Raw genomic sequence first — 19747 nt, forward strand, 5'->3', positions numbered from 1 at the left:
AGATGCTGGCAGTTTCACAGCCTGCACACCTTTGAAACATGCTCTGGGAAGTTCCTGCTGGGGCTGTCTAGTGCACGGGGCCTGTCTAGTGCACCGGGGCTGTCTAGTGCACCGGGGCTGTCTATTGCACTGGGGCTGTCTAGTGAACGGGGCGCTGTCCAGTGAATGGGGCTGTCTAGTGCATGGGGCCTGTCTAGTGCACTGGGGCTGTCTAGTGAATAGGGCTGTCTAGTGCACCGGGGCTGTCTGGTACACGGGGCCTGTTTAGTGCACAGGGCCTGTCTAGTGCACCGGGGCTGTCTAGTGTAAGGGGGGCTGTCTAGTGCACCGGGGCTGTTTTGGACACTGGGCTATCTCGGTGGGTGTGGAGGAGTCAAACTGGGAAAGAGAGTTCGGGGTGGAGGGCGCTGGCAGGTGTGAGGGTCAGTGCGCCCTCGGAGTGGGAGTGGGGACAGCAGGTGAGATCACAGAGGTGTGGGTTGGCAGGCTGAGGAGGGAGGCTAAAGGTTTTGAATTGAGGACCAGTGTGGTCCGGACCTGACCAGGGAAGCAGGAGGAGCGTTCAGGAGGGTGTCTGCACCAAGGTGACAGGAAGGAGGAGTCTCCTGCGAGAGGGCACCCGCGCTGAGACGCTTCCCTGGAGTTTCCGTGGAGAGGAGTGACAATCACTCGCTAGCCTGGAGCCCCAGGTCTTAGCTCCTTTTGGGTTTTGAGAATGTTTGTGATCCAGTCCCTCATCCCCTGACCTGGTGCAGCACAGAGGAGCCTGTCCCCGAGACAGACAGCCTCACAGGCGCTGCAGCCCTTTCCGCGGGGACCACACACCCAGTACAAGGACAGGCCAGGAGCACCTCAACCAGGTAAAGCCACTGCCACCTCAGTACACGCTTCTGTGGTCATGTGGAGCCAGCCTGTCCCTGGACTTGGGAGCACTTCCAGGTTGTAATGGTGTGAACTGTACACCCACTTTATTTCTGCCATCAGTTCCGTGCCAGAGAAAAGGCTTTGTGCCAGAAGAGGGTCAAGCACCCAAACAAGTTTTCCAGGTCAGGATGTGGAGTCCTCCGTCCTGCACCCTCTGCAGGGTTTTATGAACCACACAGTTCCCTCATCTGACACGGTGCCAGCACGCAGTCACCAGACACCTCGCACGGCAGTGCCGGGTCCTTCACCTCCATCCTCATTTATTTTTTAATTAAAAAACAATCCTCCTCTGAGGATATGTTTGTTTTTAATTATTTTTAGAGGGAGGGAGGGAGGGAGGGAGTGGAGAAGGAGGGAAGGAGAGAGAGAAAGAGAGAAACAGTGATGTGAGATGAAACATTGATCGGCTACCTCCTGAATGCACTCTGACCAGAGATCAAACCCGTAACCTTTTGGTGTATGGAATAACACTCCAACGAACTGAGCCACCTGACCAGGGCTCCATCTTGATTTCTTTCTTTTTTTAAAATACGTTTTTATTGATTTCAGAGAGAGGAAGGGAGAGGGAGAGAGAGAGAGAAACATCGATGTGAGAGAATCATCGATTGGCTGCCTCCTGCATGTCCCCTTACTGGGAATTGAGCCTGCAACCCGGGCATGTGCCCTGACCGGGAATTGAACTGTGACCCCCTGGTTCATAGGTTGATGCTCTACCACTGAACCACACTGGCCAGGCTCTATCTTGATTTTTTTATTCCTACTGACTCTCAGGCCACCTCTCCCTTCCTCCTGACAGTCACTTTGAAGGTGATATGTGCACCACCCAGGCAGTTCCTGCTGATATTTCCAGTTATTCCAGTCCACGCCCTTGCTCATGGGGCAGCATTGACACCTTCTGTGTTCTCGTTCTGACCATGGGGAAAGAAAGCAAGGGGAGGCTGTGGGACAGTGTTTATACGTCCACAGTAGTGGACAGTGATGTCCTCTGCCTTCACATGAGCTCATCACTCACCCAGAGCAGCTTCGAGTCCTGCAGGCTGTGTGCATGCTCAGTGCCTGCGCAGGTGGCCGCTTCTCCACTGTGTTGAACTGACCTTTCCTGTGCACAGATGTGTTTAGGTGCCGAATACTTACACTGGCACAGGTGCCTGCAGTGCCCACACAGTCCCCGCTGTGCAGGCTGCAGCCCGAGCCATCCAGGTGTGCGCAAGGGCCTGTGCTGTTTGCATAGGGAAATCGCTTACAACTCACTTCTTAGCACGTGCCCTCACTAGGCAGAGCGGGACTGTGTTTGGAGTTGCCTCCTCTTTTCGTGCCTGGAGGATGCTACGCCCTGCGGAGGTGACTGCTCTGTCCAGGTGGGAAGGGCTCCTGCGAGATGGAAGTGGCTGCCGCCTGAACTGCTGCTTAGACCCGATTTTTAGGAAAAGGTGCAGATGAACGTTGAGAACCTAGAAACTGATGTCCTTGCACTGTTGCTTGCTGCCCTGTGGAAAGGCGGTGCCGCGCCCGTGCTAGTGAGGTGGCTGGTCCTAGACTCCTGGCAACCGAGGACACGCCGTTTCAGGCGGTTTCTCCTCCCTGGGACTCTGCTTCAGGTCAGACAGCACTTGGGAACAGTGATGCTGTGTCCTCCTCCAGGCTTAGGTCGGGTCAGATGCCCTGGAAAGGGAAGTGACCTTCCTTCCTACAGTCCTGGCGTCACACGTCTTTCCTCTTTCCCCCGAAAGTGGCTGCCTCGGGTGTGCTGAGGGCTCTCGGGCCTGCCGCCTGTCTGGCCGTCCTGCACTGCCCGGCACCGCTCTGCGAACGGCACGAGGTTGTATGTCGTCACCCAACTTGTCTTTGTTGGATTTTCTGAATCGACTGAGCTCCAAGGGAGCGTTCTCAATCTTGCTGCTCAAAAATGTGGTCCACGGGCCAGCAGCATCGGCCTCCCGGGGCTCCGGTGGCCACGTGCGGCCTTGCAGAAGTGCCCCGAGAGCGGTGGGAACGAGGCATGTGCTCTGTCTCCGCAGGTCTTTGTCGAGTACGCGAATGCTGGGGACTCCAAAGCTGCTCAGAAGCTGCTGACGGGAAGGCTGTTTGATGGGAAGTTTGTCGTGGCTACGTTCTACCCGCTGAGTGCCTACAAGAGGGGGTACCTGTACCAGACCTTGCTTTAATCAGCAGCCTGGGAGACGTCCTGCGTCTCCGCTTCCATTTTCCGGTTATTATATTCCACCCAAATGCAGGAGCACCCCTTCCCGCGGGGCGGGGGACACCTTGTACATTTGTTTCACCTGCTCACGGGCAGCTGTTGCTCAAGCAGCGACTGCACTGCAGACACGGGCCCCGCGCAGGACGGGCCTCTCCCCATCCCGGGAGGGTCCCTGCTGCGTGCAGCCTCGACACTCATTATTGCATGTGATCATGAGTCAGGTGACGGGCCGTGCCCAGCGAGCATGGACACGCCGTTGGAGTGGTGATGTCTCCTGCACAGCGCTCCTGTGTCGTCCATGTCCTTGGCGGGCTGGGATCTCCGTGACGTTACCTCCTTGTCCACACTGAGTTACCATCGGTCTAGAAGTCCTGTATGCGGATATTTCTTTAAGGAGCCTGCAGTGAGCCTGGCTACAGGCTTTTAAATTAAGGCTTTTAAGCTGGAAAGCTGATGCTTGATGTTGCACAACCTGATGTCTGGCGTGTGCTCGTGTGAGTGCAGGTCGGGGAGTTAGAGAAAACCTGGGTCGGTCCTTTTCCTGTGAGTCCTGTGAGCTGATTCCATCCACACCAACCCATTCCCCACACAGCATACCTGTAACGTTCAGGATGTCAGCTTGAGAGTTGGCCTGTCTGATGGAAGGTAAATGAGAAACATTCCTGAGAGGCTCAGAGCAAGTGAGTCTAGACTGGGTTCCGTTGAAATCTCTTAATTTAGTGGTTGGATCAGAGGGAAAGTTCTGCCCCGAGCGGCTGCCTCATTCCATCTGCATTAGACCCGGTGAGCTCATCTCTGCTGAATCTCATGATCATGTGGCTCCCTCAGAGTTCTCCCTGCATGACGGGGACTGAGCAGTCAAAACAACAAGCTCGATGTTCAGTGAAAGTAGAAGCAGCAGCATTGGGCGCAGGGTGGGAGACGGGGGTCCACTGCCTGCTCCCTCCTTCCCTGGCAGAGCCAGTGCCTCGCCCTGAAGGTCTGGTTTGGAAGTCAGGAAGGTGAGGCTGCCCAGATGGGCTTTGGAAGGAAGGAAAACTGCACTGAGGTCGGGGACACGGGGTCACGGGCTTCCTGTCACTTTCCTGCAGATTGTCTGTAAGGGTTTGAACTTAGGGAACCTTTATAAAGCACTGATTATACAAAAAGTAGTCGTGTACAGAGTATGACCTTTTTGTTTCCTTTCCTAAATGAAATTGCTATTTATTTTTTCCTAAGGAATGTTCTTGTGTGTCTTGCCCACTGGAGCTGTGCAGGCCACCGAGCCCCGGCCCCAGCGAAGCTTAAACTTCAGAGGGGAGTTCTGGGACCTGTGCAACAGCGACTGTTCCATAGTTCAGTTACTTAGTCACCAAATTGTCTAGCCTCTTAGTGTGCACTAGGAAGCCCAGTTTTGCGTAGAGGCTGGTGTAGAATCTCAACGGCCGCGGCCTGGTCCCGGGGGAAGTCAGCAGGTCAGCACGGCCCTTCGGAGGAGGAACTCTTCCCTGTGCCCTTGCAGAGGCCAGTTAGTGGTTTGATTTCAAACACTAATTCAAGAGAATGAACCTGCATGGTGGGGCCCTAAGCGGTCCTGAGACATGTTTGTGCGGGTGGTAGCTTTCCCTGGTGATGGAAAACCTGGTCCTTCTCTAGCTGCCGATGAACACAATACAGGGGGATTCTTTTCGAGGGCAAGCATTCTAGGTGAGCACTGAACCTCACATTCCCCCGTCCCAACCACCAAAACCCAGGTCCTTAGAATAAAAGCTGCAGTGGCTTCTGGCAATGGCTGCCTATTCCGCGCTGCGTCCTACAGCGCTGCTCCAATCTCGTCTCAGTGCTGTGCATGCAAACATTTGTGTGGTGTTTAACACACAGAGTGTCATACAGAAGATGCTGGTAGATTATAAGGGAGCTGAGGGAATACTTGGTGAGCCTAAGTACCATTTATTGAATTAAATATTTTCTATTAAAGCCACAAAATTGAAAAAAGATGCCTCCTATGATTTAAATTATTTCCTAGCTCTTAGCCCATTATTACCAAAGACATTTGTATTCTTCTCACAGGATCAGAAATTCAGTCTTAGTGTCTTCTTAAACCTCAACCAAATATTTTCAAAAATGCCCTTTTCATGATTATTTTAGGGTGAAATATATGCACAGATTTAGATCCTTTGAAATTATTAAAAACCTAGAAATTTTCTTTTTGAAAGGTAAGGGGTCATGTCACTTAACCCCAACCCTTTTGGGGAAATTTGATCTCAGGTAGTTTTTCTTTGCTGAATTAGCATCTGTGCTTCCTTCCTTCTCCCCACTTCATTGTTCATGGTGTCGAGGTGTGTTTTTGCCCAGACAAAGGCCTGTAACTTGGTTCTTCTATGGTGTTTTGGTTGTTTGGAGAGAGATGTTGAGGTTGGCAGGTAGCGCTTTCCCAGCTTCGAAGCATCTGTAAGAAGCACCAGGCTGCACTCGCCCCTGAAGGAGACCAGAGACTCCTGCAGCGGAGGCGGCCTGTGGGCCTGGTGTCCCCTTGGGCCCGTCCTCCCCGCAGCCCTGAGGGCTCCCTCTGCTGGGCCCTGATCGAACTGCGCCCTACACCTTGGTCCGGGAGCACACACGGTCAGCAGCTGGCATGCTGGCTTTCATTCACTGTTATAAAGGTCCATTGTACTGGGTTTATATTTAACCTTAGAGCAAGTTTATTTTAAGGAATGCTGCAGGAACATTGCTGCGAGTGGGGAGACTGCCCGCCTGAGGCGGTTTTCTCTGATTACCCGGCTTTCACCTGCTTGCACTGGCCACCTCTCCTAAGGCCACAGCCCGCACCTGGCTCAGGGCTTGAGTTTACTGATCAAATGCAGGTCCCTGACACTTTGGCATCAGTTTCTTTTTAGGTCTTATTTCTCACTTACCATTGGTAGGCCCGTCTTACATAGTTTCTGCTACCAGTGACACCTGGCAGGGGGACGTTGTTTTTGGTAATTTAATGGAAACCAACACCGTCGTAACTGATAGCAGTTATAACAGTTTGTTTCTGGGTGAGAGAGTGGGGGAGACGTTCAGGAACTGGGGCTGGCATGCTGGTACAGCTGCGGCTGTTCGGGGGGTGCAGGTGGGATCACATCGGACTTAGTCTGCAGGTGAGCAGGTGTCAGAGTTTTAAGCAAGTGCCTTGTTTCCTGGAAACACTGACACTTTGGGCTGGAAGCTTGCCAGGTGGTGACAGTGAATGGCACCCCTGGCTTTTCCCTGGAATAACCTTTGGGTGGAGTCACAGTAAAAAGTCCAACATTTCCTTGGTTCACCTTTTCATGTGTGTCAGCCTATTCATGTTTAACTTCCCTCATTGTTATACTGGCTGGAAAGCCAGAGCCACCTGGTAGCATCTGGTTGGTTCTTCCTCGGGTCTAGTTCCATGTCTACACTAGGCTCCCCCAGTCCTGCCCCACTGGCTCTGACACAGCTCATGTCGTTCTTGTCCAGGGGGCACCTCCAGACCAGCCCGGGGGCATCTTTCCCAAGGTGCTCAGTGACCCCTTCCCCTCCAGAGGGTTGTCTTTCCACGTGAGTGGTGTGCTGGCTTTCTCTGAGGACGAAACGCTGCATCTCCCCACAGGGAGCCTGCTGAGCCTCCTGCATCAGGACGAGCGGCGCTGTCAGCAGCAAGGGCACAGGGCCCCTCGCTCTCAGCACCAGCCTCCAGAGTGCTTGCTCGGGTAGGTCAGCTCCCCTCACCTGCCAGGTGCACCCTGTCTGTTAGCTCCTGTTTCATGTTTGACTTGTTTAAATTGCACAATGACTAGTAGGTTCACAACAATGGTGCACAGTTGACAAGTGCTGTGAATATTTAAAAAGACAAAGCAATTTTAACTATTTCTGCTGCAATTTTATAGGAGCAGGTCTGTAAAAAAACCAAAAAACGTACCTACAAGCCGGAGAGCACGGAGGCTTTTATTTCGCAGGGGGACCTCCGGTGACGGGCGCAGCCTGTGCTCTCCCGCAGCTCAGCGCTTGGCTGTTCCAGCACTGCTTCTGCGATGACTGACGTTTTAAATCTGCTTTACTTGTGCTTGTTAGAGAGTTGTCATAACCGTGGCAGATGTGTTTGTGGCACCGTGAATGCTGGCATTCATGGGAAACTTCTGCCTGCGTGGTCCTTCCCACGGGGCCTGGTGGCTGGCACGGCGGGTGTCCTAGCGACACCAGAGCTCCCCGAAGCCACATATGCTTCATGATGGGGGTTCCAGCACTTTCACTTCAAGGCAAAGAGAAGCATTCTGTCTTATTTGCCTTTTGACCATTAATCCTCGTGCAGAAAAGAGCTTATTTTGTTAATGAAAATAAGTCACATTTGGAATAAGAAGAAAAACCCAACTGAATTGTTAGTTCTGTTCCTTTCTGGGAAACCTGTGTAAACTCTAGAGCTGTTTGTTATCAGAAACTCGGATCATCAGCAAAAGAATTATTTGTAGGCACTTTCTAACCCCAATTTGGATTGTCTTCCGCTGCTAGGTGATCCCCAAATAGTGCGATGTCAGGACAGCAGAGCTGGCGCCCCCACCCCCTGGTCTGGTGTGCTCTGCAGCAGTTACTGTGCTGCATGGGCGCCAGAGCTGCTGTGGGAGAGTGAGGAAGAGAAAGATAAGAGGCAGCAACAGTGATGAGGGCACAACTGCTTCCTGGCTGGTGTCGATGACCTGCCATGGAGTGTGTGACTGAGAGGTGTCTTTTTTGAGGTCCGGTTTGGGGCCTGTAGCATAGTCCGTTACCTCCCTACACATTCCTCTATTGTTCACCCAGAACATTCTTTTACGCGTGTGTAGAACCAGGTTGACTACCTTGTTCAGTTTGTCCTCATTTTTAAAATAAATATTTGGAGCCCAGCTTTTGTGCGTTCAGTGCACGTCGACGCTCATGTAGCCAGGGATAGACTGCCCCCGGGGGCGGCCAGTTCCACGCGCCCCTGCAGGTGGGGCCGGTGGGGCCGGTGGGAGGGAGCAGTGTTTGTTCATTATGAGAAAGCTGAGCTGCACGGCTGCACACCTGCTTGCAGGGGCCGAGCGGCCATCCTTCCCGCAGGGCGACACCCCGTTCTGTGCTCTTTGGAGGAAATCTGAGGTACCCTGACAGTCCTTCATGTGCTCGCCGCCGCATGCAGTTGGGTGGGAGTGCTGTGCTCACGGTGTCAGCTCCCTCCGTGGCGTGTGACTGCTGGGCATTTGGTGAGAAGGTGTGGCTGGGCAACAGGCGGACACTCCGAAAGCCTGTGGGTTTGCCGTCGCTGAGAGCTACTGGAAACGGTGTGCTGCTTCCAGGCCGTGGTCTCTGTTCCTGGTGACGTCTGCCTGTGAGTTGTTTTTCAGGACTGAGTGGGACTGAATGTCGCCGGGATCGGTGCCGAGAAGTTACTTCTCAGATCCCTACATCGATTTCTACTCGAGTCTTAAAACTGTTTTTCTTGCTGAGTAGCAAAGAGCCTGTATTTTCCACTTTCCTACGTACCGGAAGTATGGGCTCTGGTTGCTGTTGAGTGTATTGTGTGTAGCTTTTGCTGACAACTTTTGTGAACACAAATGCCTTGTTCAGTTTTGTTGTAAACTGACGCACCATGAGATGCACTGTTGATATGCTTTCTGATGTTTGTTTGATAAGGGTGGTAAAATAAAGCTTAAAAATAAAGGAATGGCTTCGTTATTTCAACTCTTTCTGTATTTAGTGTAAGTATTCATGTTAGATTCTTTTTTTAAAAAAAATATTCACAAACCCCAGTGGAGTCTCATTACTCATGGATTCTGTATGTTGTATTTTTTTTTTATTTTTAATATATTTTATTGATTTTTCACAGCGGAAGGAGAGGGATAGAGAGTTAGAAACATCAATGAGAGAGGAACATCGATCAGCTGCCTCCTGTACACTCCCTACTGGGGATGTGCCCGCAACCAAGGCACATGCCCTTGGCCGGAATCAAACCTGGGACCCTTCAGTCCGCAGGCCGATACTCTCCACTGAGCCAAACCGGTTAGGGCTCATGTTAGAGTCTTACTTTGGACTCTAAAGAGACAGCAAATAGTTTCTGTGAAAGATTATGTGGCCTTAAAGTTAAGAAATTGGTTTTTTAATTCCTTCTCCTGCGTTACATTGTGACTTGAAGAACTGCAGTCCTCGGTCCCTTCGCAGCATGAGCGCCCTGCCCTGCCCCTGCTGGGCAGACGCCAGTTCCCACAGGTTTGGAACCTGCAGTTCTCTGTTCTCAGTCCCACAGCAGGTGGGGATGGGCGGGCTGCAGCGCGGGGCCACTCCCTGCTTCCACGGTGTGTCCCATAGCTACATGTGTACTTTATAATGTGTAGGATGTTACATGTGATGTCCACGTGTGTGCTTCAGTATCTTCATTTACATGTGAAATAGCAATACTGCTCAGATCAGTTCACAGGACAGTGGTCATTTAAGTACCAGCTGAAGGGAATGTGGCTGGAGTGGGAGGGCCTGGGAGTCTGGGACAGGGGCTCTGTGCCCTGTGCTTAGATTGATGATGAAGTGGGAGCACTGTTGTGCTCCTGTGGGAAAGTACTCACCAGACGGAAGCAGCGGTCACTGCTGCAAGAGGGAACCTTGAAGAGAGCTCAGTGGCAGACTACTGAAACTAAAGTTGAGTTCTTGCCTTTTGAAGGTGAAGCTGAGGAAAAGGACACTGCATTTTAGGTGAAAACGAGCCATTGAAAAGGTCTTGGACACCTTTGATCACCAAGGGGCCCCATCCTGTGCGACTGGCAGTTGGGAGACTAATCTGTCATTGTAGTTATTTTTATTTTTTTAAAAATATATATTTTATTGATTTTTTACAGAGAGGAAGGGAGAGGGATAGAGAGAGAAACATCGACTCAGCTGCCTCCTGCACCCTCCCCACTGGGTATGCACCCGCAACCCAGGTACATGCCCTTGACTGAAATCGAACCTGGGACCCCTCAGTCCGCAGGCCGACGCTCTATCCACTGAGCCAAACCGGCCAGGGCCCATTGTAGTTGTTTTTGTTTAGAAAGGCAAACCGTATGTTTAACTGTAGGTTAAAACTGTTACAGGAGGTGTTTGGAGAGAAAGGATCAGGCGTGTAAAGGCTGGTCTTTAAGAATGAAAGTCAGAGTTCAGTTAAGCAGAGATCGAACACGTTGGAATTGGGGGCGTGTGCCGGCCTGCAGAGCTGAGGGACTTTGGGGCAGGCGGTGGGAATCTGCTCCGGGAGGCTGTGACTTGTGGGTGTTCTCCGGGAAGCCTGAATGGAAGCCCACTTCCAGGGGATGTGAGGGCCCGGCTGGCAGCACCCGGCACCCGACTCCACCTGGCGTCAGCCGGCCTCACTAACACTTCACCTCTTGCTCCCTCTGCCTGACGAACGTAAATCAGTGTAAGTTCTTCCTGAGCCATGGGAAGCTGCAGACCCCGGCAGACGGTGGGACTCTCCTGGGAGCAGTGTCCTGTCACCACCTTGTCGCAGCCTGGAGTTTGGCACTGACCAGAGCGTCCCAGCGCAGACACAGGCGGCTTTTCTCCTTGCCCCGCCCAGCGCCCAAGCAGGACTTGTATTTAACCGTTGGACTGCTAATGCGCGCTACCGCGCTCTTCTTATGTTACTCCAAAAATGCGAAGAGCGCGCAGCACTCCTGTTTTTTTTTTTATGCCAGGACTGCGGAGAGCGTAATAATGCTGCTCCAAAACACTAGAATTTGTATAAAAAGTGTTTTACATTTTTTCCCATATACGCGCAAGTAGTGCCGCAGTTTTGGCATATGTCCGAAAAAATACGTCAGCAGCCAAACGGTTAAAGTATCTGTGAGAATGTGGGATGCTAGTGTTTTGCAGAACACAGTTTGGGAAAAACAAGCTTAGATTGTGTATTTAAATGTGTGCCCTTTTGGTCATGTAGCCATTGTGAGCACTTGGTGAAACGGGTTTCCTTAGGGAGCAGTGCTGGCTGCATGTCATCCTGCGTCTGGGTGGCCCCTGGGTGGGGGGTGAGGGGAGCCACTCACTGCTTCAGGGTGATCCTGGGAGAAGGAACCCCTGTCACTTGCTAACAATGAACAGGCGTAGTAGATTCTTAAATTTTCCATTTCTAGTTACATCTTTTCCTATAAATTCCATGCTCAATGAAAATTTGCAAAAACAGTATGTTCCCTCCCCTCTCTTTTTATGTCACTGTGGGAGGGGGCGGGAGCGCAGAGGAATGGCATGCTGAAATGGCATAGGTTTCAGGGCCTGAACTTGAAGAAACTGTTTTGATGGAACGTCTGACTTTAAGAGGAAAAGAAAGGGCAAGTAGGATCCAAAGAACCATCATAATTGACAGATGTCCTGGTGGTTCTTTAATAAAAAAAGACGCTTTATTACCTGAAGTCCGCGACCAATAACGCTCTGAGCACATGCCTGGGAGTGGTGCCAGACGGTCCCCGGCTGCCGCTGACTGTGAGGCGCTGTGCCCGCATGTCAGGCCGAAGCAGGAAGCGTCCTGCGTCCAGAGCAGAGGCGCTGGCTGTCTGGATTCTGCCTTCAGAGCAGGTGTGTGGTCGCCCCAGGCCACTGGTCGTTGGTGAGTATTCCTTATCAATGCTGTCCAGTTTGCATGTGGAGGTCTCGCTAACAGTCCCCACATGGCTCATTACGTATCATTAGGTTAATTATGATGTTTATAGACCTTAATCATACCTTGGAATTTTGGAGGTGGGGAGAATTCTGTTTTATGTTTTAGCCAAAAGCAAAGGATCATTTCTACTCCCTCAGAAATAACAAGTCTGATTCCCTTCAGAATCATTTTAGTGTTGTGATCTTATGTTTCTGTGTCCTTTCTCATGATCTAAGTGACAGCCATTCCAGCCTGTATGCCCAGCACAGGCGAGTATTTCATCCCAGCGAGCCTGTGTGCACCAGAATAACCTGGTATGGCTCAGTGTGGCTTGGTGGTTTAGCGTCGACCTATGAACCAGGAAGTCATGGTGTGATTCTGGTCAGGGCATGTGCCCAGGTTGCAGGCTCGATCCTGGTGGGGGTGGGCATGCAGGGGTGGTCAATCAGTGATTCTCTGTAATCATTGGTGTTTCTAACTCCCTACCTCTCTGAAATCAATAGGAACATTCAAAACAAAACAAAACAAAGCAAAAACCTCACACCTGGCCGGTTTGGCTCAGGTTCAGCATCACCTATGAACCAGGAGGTTAAAGTTTGATTCCCGGTCAAGGGCATATGCCCAGGTTGTGGGCTCGGATGATCCCCAGTGGGAGGCGGGCAGGAGGCAGTTGATCGAAGATTCTCTCTCATCATCGGTATTTCTATCTCCCCTTTCCCTTCCTCACTCAGAAATCAATAAAACATAAAACAACAACTCCCAAACTTCCTACTGGGTGTTCCACTCCTGCAGACGCCTCAGCCTCGTGCCCGCGCCTGGTCTGCTGCCAGCCCTGCGCTGCAGAGGGTTGACGTCAGGCTGGACGGGGCAGCCAGGGCCGCTGGGCAGGAGGGCACAGTTGGGGTGTGCGCGGTGTGCCAGGTCTCCCAGGGTGAGAGGATCCGGGAATCGGGAAGCCACTCGCCCTCGGGTTCTCTCTGAGTCGGATGCTCTGGGCGCACCTGCTGTATTGCTGTCGGGCCCTTCCTGCGGCTGCTGTTCCTGTGGCCACCGCTCTGCGGCGCCCGGAGTTCCAGACGAGGAGAGACGCACAGCTCTCTGTGCACACTGCTGTGGCAGGTCGCTGTGGCCTCTTCCTCTGGGGAGGGCAGGGCTTACAGCAGCGACCCCGACCCCGAGGAGGTGCCTCAGCCACAGTGACCACCGCTCCCTCCACTCGGGGGCATGCAGTCAGCGACGTCCCGCCCACCCGGCACCTCAGTGTCAAACGCATTGCCAGCCACGTATTTTGGAGCATCTTGGTCTCCTGCTTAAATGATCGCAGTGATCTCCCTGCCTTCAGGCTCCACTCTGCCCACAGAGCTACACACTTCCTCCACTTCTGGAAGCTTCAGTGGCTCCCCAAGGGGAGGCGGTGCTCCCCACACTTCCGTGGTCAGAAATCACCTGGGCTGCTGCATAAAGGTAGATTCCCGCTTACTCCTCTTCAGATCAGTGCATTTGTGGGAAGACCTGGCCATCTGGGTTTTTACACAGCATTCCGGTCACTTCCAGCATTTACCAGACTCTTCAAGGGCCCTGCCCCGCCCTCCCAGCTCTGCCCTGGACTGGGACCCAGGGCCCTCACCTCCTGCACCGCGGCGTGGCCAGCCCCTGCTCTTTGAGCATCTGCCCACCTGCCCCGTCTTAGCCTGTGCCCTGGGCTGACGCGGGTCCCTCAGGGGGTCACGTGCTCGCGTCTGCTGGACTTCCTTCACACTGAATAGCATCTCCCGCGGTATGTGGGGCCTCTAGGAGCCACTGTCTTATCCTCCAGCTAAAAGGACGCGTGTTAGGAATGCGACGTCATTTCTGCCCAGGGAGGAGGAAGCTACAAACATACTCTTCTCTGTCTCCCGTCCTGATCTTGTGAGGTGAAGTCGTCAGGTGGCGCTCAGGTGTGGACTCCACGGACGGGACAGCCGGAGAGCGCAGTTCAGCGCCCAGCGACGACACGCTTCCTGGCTGCAGCACAGGAGAGGGACCCGTGACGCCTCCCCGTGAGCGTGGCGTTCCGGCCAAGCGCCGGATGCCTGGTCCACGCCTGGTATGACCGGTCAGTTCTGTTTCGCCGGAGATGAGTGAGCAGGGGAGGCTGGGGGCCGGAGGCGGCCGAGTCCCTAACGCTGAATCCCCAGGCTCCCCACAGTCAGCGCGGGGTGTGGGGCCTATGCGCCCGTGACAGCAGCCAGAGCTGGAGCTCTGGCCCAGGTACCTCCCGTTGTGTTCTCGGCAAAAGGAATTCTCAGGATGGCTTCCATGCATTGATCCGTGTACCTGTTCGTGCATGTGACACAGTCATTTCCTTCTTCCTGTCCAAGAAAGGCCGGGGAGTCGGCTGGTGGGCTGACCCAAGGCCACGGCAGACCTGCTGGCCTGGTCTCTGGCAGCCTCGCTGGGTGTCCGGGGACAGTGGCAGGGCGAGAGAACGGGGTCTCTTCCTTTCCCCGCCTCTTGTTCATGCTTTTCCCCAGAGCATCGGGGCCTCTGCCAGCTTACAAAGGCCAAGGCACTGGGGTCAAATCAGATGGTCAGATGCCGCCTGTGTGTGAGAGACAGAGGGGGGCCTTGGGGCAGGGGTGGCCGTGACCTGGGCTGAGTGAGTGGTAAAGGGTCGTATGACTTTATTGCATCACTTACGTGACTTTCACAAGAGCTCAGCTCCCCACGCCATTCCCTGTCGGTAACAGTGGTGTGTGTGCGTCACCCAGTTATGACCGAGCTGGCGGGAACCACAGGACGGAGGCCTCTGTCCCTGCCCCGCCCCTGGCCGCCGTGTCGGGGCGAGGGTGGCTTTCCCAGCCAGGCCCTCAGCTTTCCTTAACTCTGACCCTGTGGGCTGCCACTCGTCCTGACCGTGCTCCATGGGAAGACCGTCCTGAATAGCAGGATTTTTCTGGAAAACCCATAGTTCTTATTTCTAATGAGTGCACATTTGGAAAACTCATTTCTATTTGCAAGAGAGGGAAAGCCACCAACTACATGTGTGGACTCGGAAACGTCCATGAAGGCTTTGTTTCTCCCTTCGTGTTATTACTGTGTTTTTCCTGGACTCACACCTGTCAAGAAGTGACTCAATATAAACAATTTTTTGCTGTTAGGGCAGAAAGGAAGTACTGCAGCCACCAAACAGGTCTCATACGAAGTTATTGTGGATTGGAGTTCCCTTCGTGCAGTGTTACAAGTCCGAGTGAAGACTGGGTGGGATTTTGTTTGGGATTAGTGAGCCCTCATTTTGCTTATAGCTTACTAGAGGCCCACCCGGCTCACAAAATTTGTGCACGGGGGCGGGGGTCCCTCAGCTCAGCCTGCACCCTCTCCATTCAGGATCCCTCTCAATCTGGGACCGCTGGCTCCTAACCGCTCACCTATCTGCCTGCCTGGTTGCCCCTAACTGCCCTCCCCTGCCAGCCTGGTCACCCCTAACCACCTCTGCCTCAGCCCCCACCACTGTGGCTTTTTCCGGAAGGATGTCCAGAAGATGTCTGGTCTAATTAGCATATTACCCTTTTATTAGTATAGCTAAGTATTTGTCATATTACTTTTCTATATGTATTTAAAATACTCCAGAATATTTTAAGTGAATAAAAAATGGTCAAGTTGCAGAAAAATAAAAGTTTAGAAATACAACCTGGTAGGCTTGAAAGCAACAACATTTGCGTAAAAGGGCATAAGTTGCAGTCAGCAACAAAACTTGGTTAATATTCTTTTGTTGGAAAGGCGTGGTTTGGGCAAAGGAGGGAAGGAGACCAGCTCTATAAAAGGGAATGTCTGATTGGGCCGTTGCCACAGCAAAGAGGGGCAGGTGCGGCAAAGGTTCAGGCTGTCCACAGGCAAGCATGTCTGTGTGTATGGGACACCAAAGGTGTTTTTAAAACTATTATTTCCCTGACATATAAAATATACATACATATAAGTATACGTGCACTCTTCTGAGCTTCCCCTGCCCTCCATTTAATATTTGGCTATGGCCTTCTTTTCATGTCAACGAACTGGATGCACAGACATGATTTTTAATGGCTACAGTGTTATCCCTGCCTGTTTGACATTACTATGGTTTACTTCACTAACCCTTTATTGTAGGGCTGTTTCCCGTTTCCCCTGGCATCAACCACTACAGTGAACATAATTGCTCATTTGACTGTTTACTTAGGACACAGTCACAGACATGGAACTCCTGGCCCAAAGCTAATTCACTTGAATTTTGATCCACATTTCCAAACTGACTTTCTAGAAAGTGCTTCTGTTTGTTTAGTCCATTGGTTTTAAATCAGATTACACTCCCACAAACGGGGTAAGAGGAAACGTTCAATGCGCCTTGGGCAAATCGCAAACGCTTGCTGAACTTGAGCAACCCCGGGGCGCAGGACCTGGAGGATCGGGCTGGAGGGTGAAGTCCAGGGAAGCGCGGTCGAGGGCCCTGTGTGGGTGCGGGCGTGTGCATGTGTGTCGCTCGGGTCCACGCTCGTGCACACGCCCGCACTCCCGCTCTGCACCCTTGGCCACCAGGAACCTCCGTGGGGCTGCCGTGAGCTCGGATACATCCAGTCCCAGCACCAAGCAAGTCTGAGAAAGGTTCTGCCACCAGGAACCTTGCAGAGTTCAGCCCGCTCGCCAGTCCCCGCCCATTGGCCGAGCCTTGGTTCGTTCTGGACCCTGGCTCTTTATATAGATAGATAGCTGTGTGACTCGATGGGCTGTTGCTGGAGGATGAAAACCCAGAGGGGCTGATGGTTAGTGTACAGGCTGTGTCTCTGTTAACGTGGGTGTGGCCCGTTTCAGGAGCTGTTTAACCTGCCAGGTGTAATTTTGGGGCCTGATTCACACAGCCTGTCCCCAGTGTAGCCAGAATTTCAAGCTATAAGTCTCTCTTTGATTGTGTTCTTCACATTTGGCTTCAACACAGCGGCATCATTTCCTAGATGGGCCCCGTGCACATGCTCCACACAGAGACTTCACCCAGCTCGTGCCGCAACACGGCTGGGAAAGTGAAAGCGCTTGCAAGGTTAGAAAGGCTGACCTCAGGGGAGAACCACATTGAGCCCCCAGCTGCCCAAGTTCAAAGGCCTTTTCTTGGTTATGCCCCCCCACCCCCCGCCCCCAGCCCACCCGCTGTGTTCCTGAGCAGCTTCACAGCGCAGTGCATGGGGAGTTCCAGCTGAGGGCAGGGACAGTGACCATCCCCAGGCCCCCGGGGCAGGGGCAGTGCTGGCCACACATTAGCAGCCGAGCCTGCTGGGTGACTAACCTCATTCCAGCCCAGCCAATTGCATTCCATATGTAATTACACTTTCCTGCCCAAAGGCATCCCTCTTAGTAAACCGGGCACCACACTGAAAGCATTCCTGATGGGACCATTAGGGTCGAGATGGAGGCTCTGAACAAGAAGCCAGGGGAACCTAGTCATTGAGTTTCGGGGTGCCCAGTCTTAACGCTGCCTTTGTTGTTCTAGATGGAATCATCTTTGGAGGGAGGCGGCGTGTGGGCCTTTGGGTAAGTGCGTGCTCACATGTTTTGACGAGGGATTGTGGCGAGCGAGAGAGTAGTATGTTCATCCCAATCTGGAGGACTTGTTCTAATCCTGGGTGCTCTTCATATGTTACCACTTTCGTGGTAACTGCTGGGAATACATCCAACTAAATTTATTCTTTTTCTCTCCAGAGAAGATTCCAGAATCTCTTAAAAAGTCTTTATGGGCAAGATGAACTCAGCCAAGTCTGGGTGAAACGCCAGAAGGTCCCCGGAATGTCTTGTCTGAAGCTGTGGGTGGGGAGTGACCTCAGCAGGGCCGGGTGTGGTGAGTCAGGATGGCCAAGGAGAAGGTTGCTCCAACTCCCCAGCGTGGTTTAAAAGACACTTAGACATGTAAGGATTAATGGGCGCGGACTTCCTCTCTCTGCCTTCTGCCTTCCTACCTGCCCCTCCGTCACCCCTCGTCCCCTTCCTTCCTACTCTCTTTCGTACATTCCAAATGTTAATGTTATAGTATAATAAAAAAAACTAAGACAAAACTTTAAAAGAACAAAAGTTTTTGGTTTTTCATGGGGTGCGGCTACAGTGTTTTGGCCGGGTTCAAGCCTCAGACTAATGAAAGGACAGGGTCCTCTCATTGCCACGTGCAAGTCCCAGCTGGAGGGCAGGGCCCTCCCAGCACAATCATAGCCAACGGCTGTGGTTGTAAGCTTGAACCTATGATCCGAACACGTAGCCCCACGTGCCTTGTGCTAGAGTTCGGGTGCATGTAGTTGAGTGAGGTTGGAACTCACGAGAATGCTGTAAACAACGTGGTCACGCCCCTGCTTTGCCTCGTGGCATCTGCTATAAAATAAAGACACGGCTTGTGGGCGCTGGCGCTGTCTCCTCATCAGGGAGCAGCGTCCCACCGAGACCCAGCTTTCATTCTCTTGTCTGTCTTTTCTCAGTCCTTTCACCCTCCCCCCCACACACACACTCAGGGTCACTGAACCAGGCTGAGCTGGCATGGCACATAAGGCGCCCTGGGGCCGAGTATGCCATGGCTGTGCCGGCTCCCCACAGTTTTTGAATTTTAATCTTTCATCATAGGAAGGTAAGAAAGGAGACTCGGGCACCACCAACTGCACATGGACCTCCTGTGCTGTCGCGGGCAGCAGGCCCTCCGCGAGCTTGCAGGAGAGCCAGTGCCGGGGTGCAGCTGTGGCGCCATCTGTGAGTCCCATGTCACGCGGGCATGGTGAAAGGCTTCAGTGCTCTCCGTGAGCTCCAAGCTCCAGGGTGGCTGGGCCTGGGGACAGGGCAGGGTGTGGAGAACATGAGGGGAGTTAAGGAATGTGGGAAGGCGAGGGGGGTCCTGTAGGACCTCGTTTTCACTCTGAGGTAAGAGCCAGGAGAGTGCTGAGCAGATGGCTGATGTAATTGCACAGATTCTTGAAGCTGCCACTGCCCTGAGAATGGCCTGATGGGCTGGGGTGGAGGCAGGGGGCCTGATGGAGGTTGTTGCTGTCCCCCAGGTGAGAGGTGATGCTGGGGAGGAGTGGGTGAAGGAGGGTGCAGGCATGTTTGGAAGACACAGCCCCTGGGATTTATTATAGTCTAGAGGCCCACTGCACAAAAATTTATGCCCTCGGGGGGTCCCTCAGCCCGGCTTGTGCCCTCTCACGGTCTGGGACCCCTCAGGGGATGACCACTTGCTGGCTTAGGCCCGCTCCCTGGGGGATTGGGCCTAAGCTGGCAGTCAGACATTCCTCTGGCAGCCCGGGAGCCCTTGGGGGATATCCACTTGCCAGTGGGGAGCAGGCCTAAGCTTCAGTTCGACATCCTTAGCTCTGCTGAGGAGGCAGGAGAGGCTCCCACCACCACTGCTGTACTGGCAGCCATCAGCCTGGCTTGTGGCTGAGCAGAGCTCCCCCATGTGGGAGTGCACTGACAACCAGAGGGCAGCTCCTGCATTGATACTCTGCCCCCTGGTGGTCAGTGTGTGTCATAGTGACCAGTCATTCCTAGTCTTTCTGCTGTTAGGGTCAGTTTGCATATTACCCTTTTATTAAATAAGCTCCCCCGCTGGGGTGCCTGGCCAGCCTGGGTGAGGGGCTGAGGGCTGTTTTCAGGCTGGCCACACCTTCTTCAGGGTGGGGGTCCCCACTGGGGTGCCTGGCCAGCCTGGGTGAGGGGCTGATGACTGTTGGCTGTTTGCAGGCTGGCCATGGCCCCCAGCCCCCCAAGCTCCCAGTGGAGGCTGCCTGGAAGCAGGTATCTGGGATTTATTTATCTTCTATAATTGAAACTTTGTTGCCTTGAGCTGAGGACACAGCCGGCCAGGGCAAGCGGGAAGCCTGGCTTCCTCTATCACCGAGGCACCAAGCCTCCTGCTTGCTCCAGCTCTGTGTCTGCCGGCCACCATCTTGGTTGGATTAATATGCATATAGTTGCTCCGATTGGCTGGTGGGCATGGCTTATGAGTGTAGCAGAGGTATGGTCAATTTGCATGTTTCCCTTTTATTAGATAC

The 19747-nt window shown here is 53.0% G+C and overlaps 1 protein-coding gene and 1 long non-coding RNA gene across 2 annotated transcripts in view; both read left to right on the forward strand.

Annotated features, from left to right (window-relative positions):
• The window catches only part of UHMK1 (U2AF homology motif (UHM) kinase 1), a gene marked incomplete at its 5' end in the record, with an annotated part of 22731 nt that extends 13946 nt beyond the window's left edge, over nucleotides 1–8785 (forward strand). Inside the window, 2 exons of the mRNA XM_015563551.1 lie at nucleotides 756–860; nucleotides 2943–8785. Of these exons, the coding sequence (XP_015419037.1) occupies nucleotides 756–860; nucleotides 2943–3089 (252 nt within the window). The remainder of the gene's footprint in view (nucleotides 1–755; nucleotides 861–2942) is intronic.
• Nucleotides 8786–16214: 7429 nt separating this feature from the next.
• LOC107182989 lies at nucleotides 16215–17768 on the forward strand. Its single transcript, XR_001513768.1, has 3 exons — nucleotides 16215–16767; nucleotides 17215–17255; nucleotides 17424–17768. It is a non-coding gene; the product is annotated as an uncharacterized LOC107182989 (long non-coding RNA).
• The last annotated feature ends 1979 nt before the right edge of the window (nucleotides 17769–19747 follow it).

The sequence above is a fragment of the Myotis davidii genome, unplaced genomic scaffold (assembly GCF_000327345.1).
Source record: "Myotis davidii unplaced genomic scaffold, ASM32734v1 scaffold1059, whole genome shotgun sequence".
Taxonomy (NCBI): Eukaryota; Metazoa; Chordata; class Mammalia; order Chiroptera; family Vespertilionidae; genus Myotis; species Myotis davidii.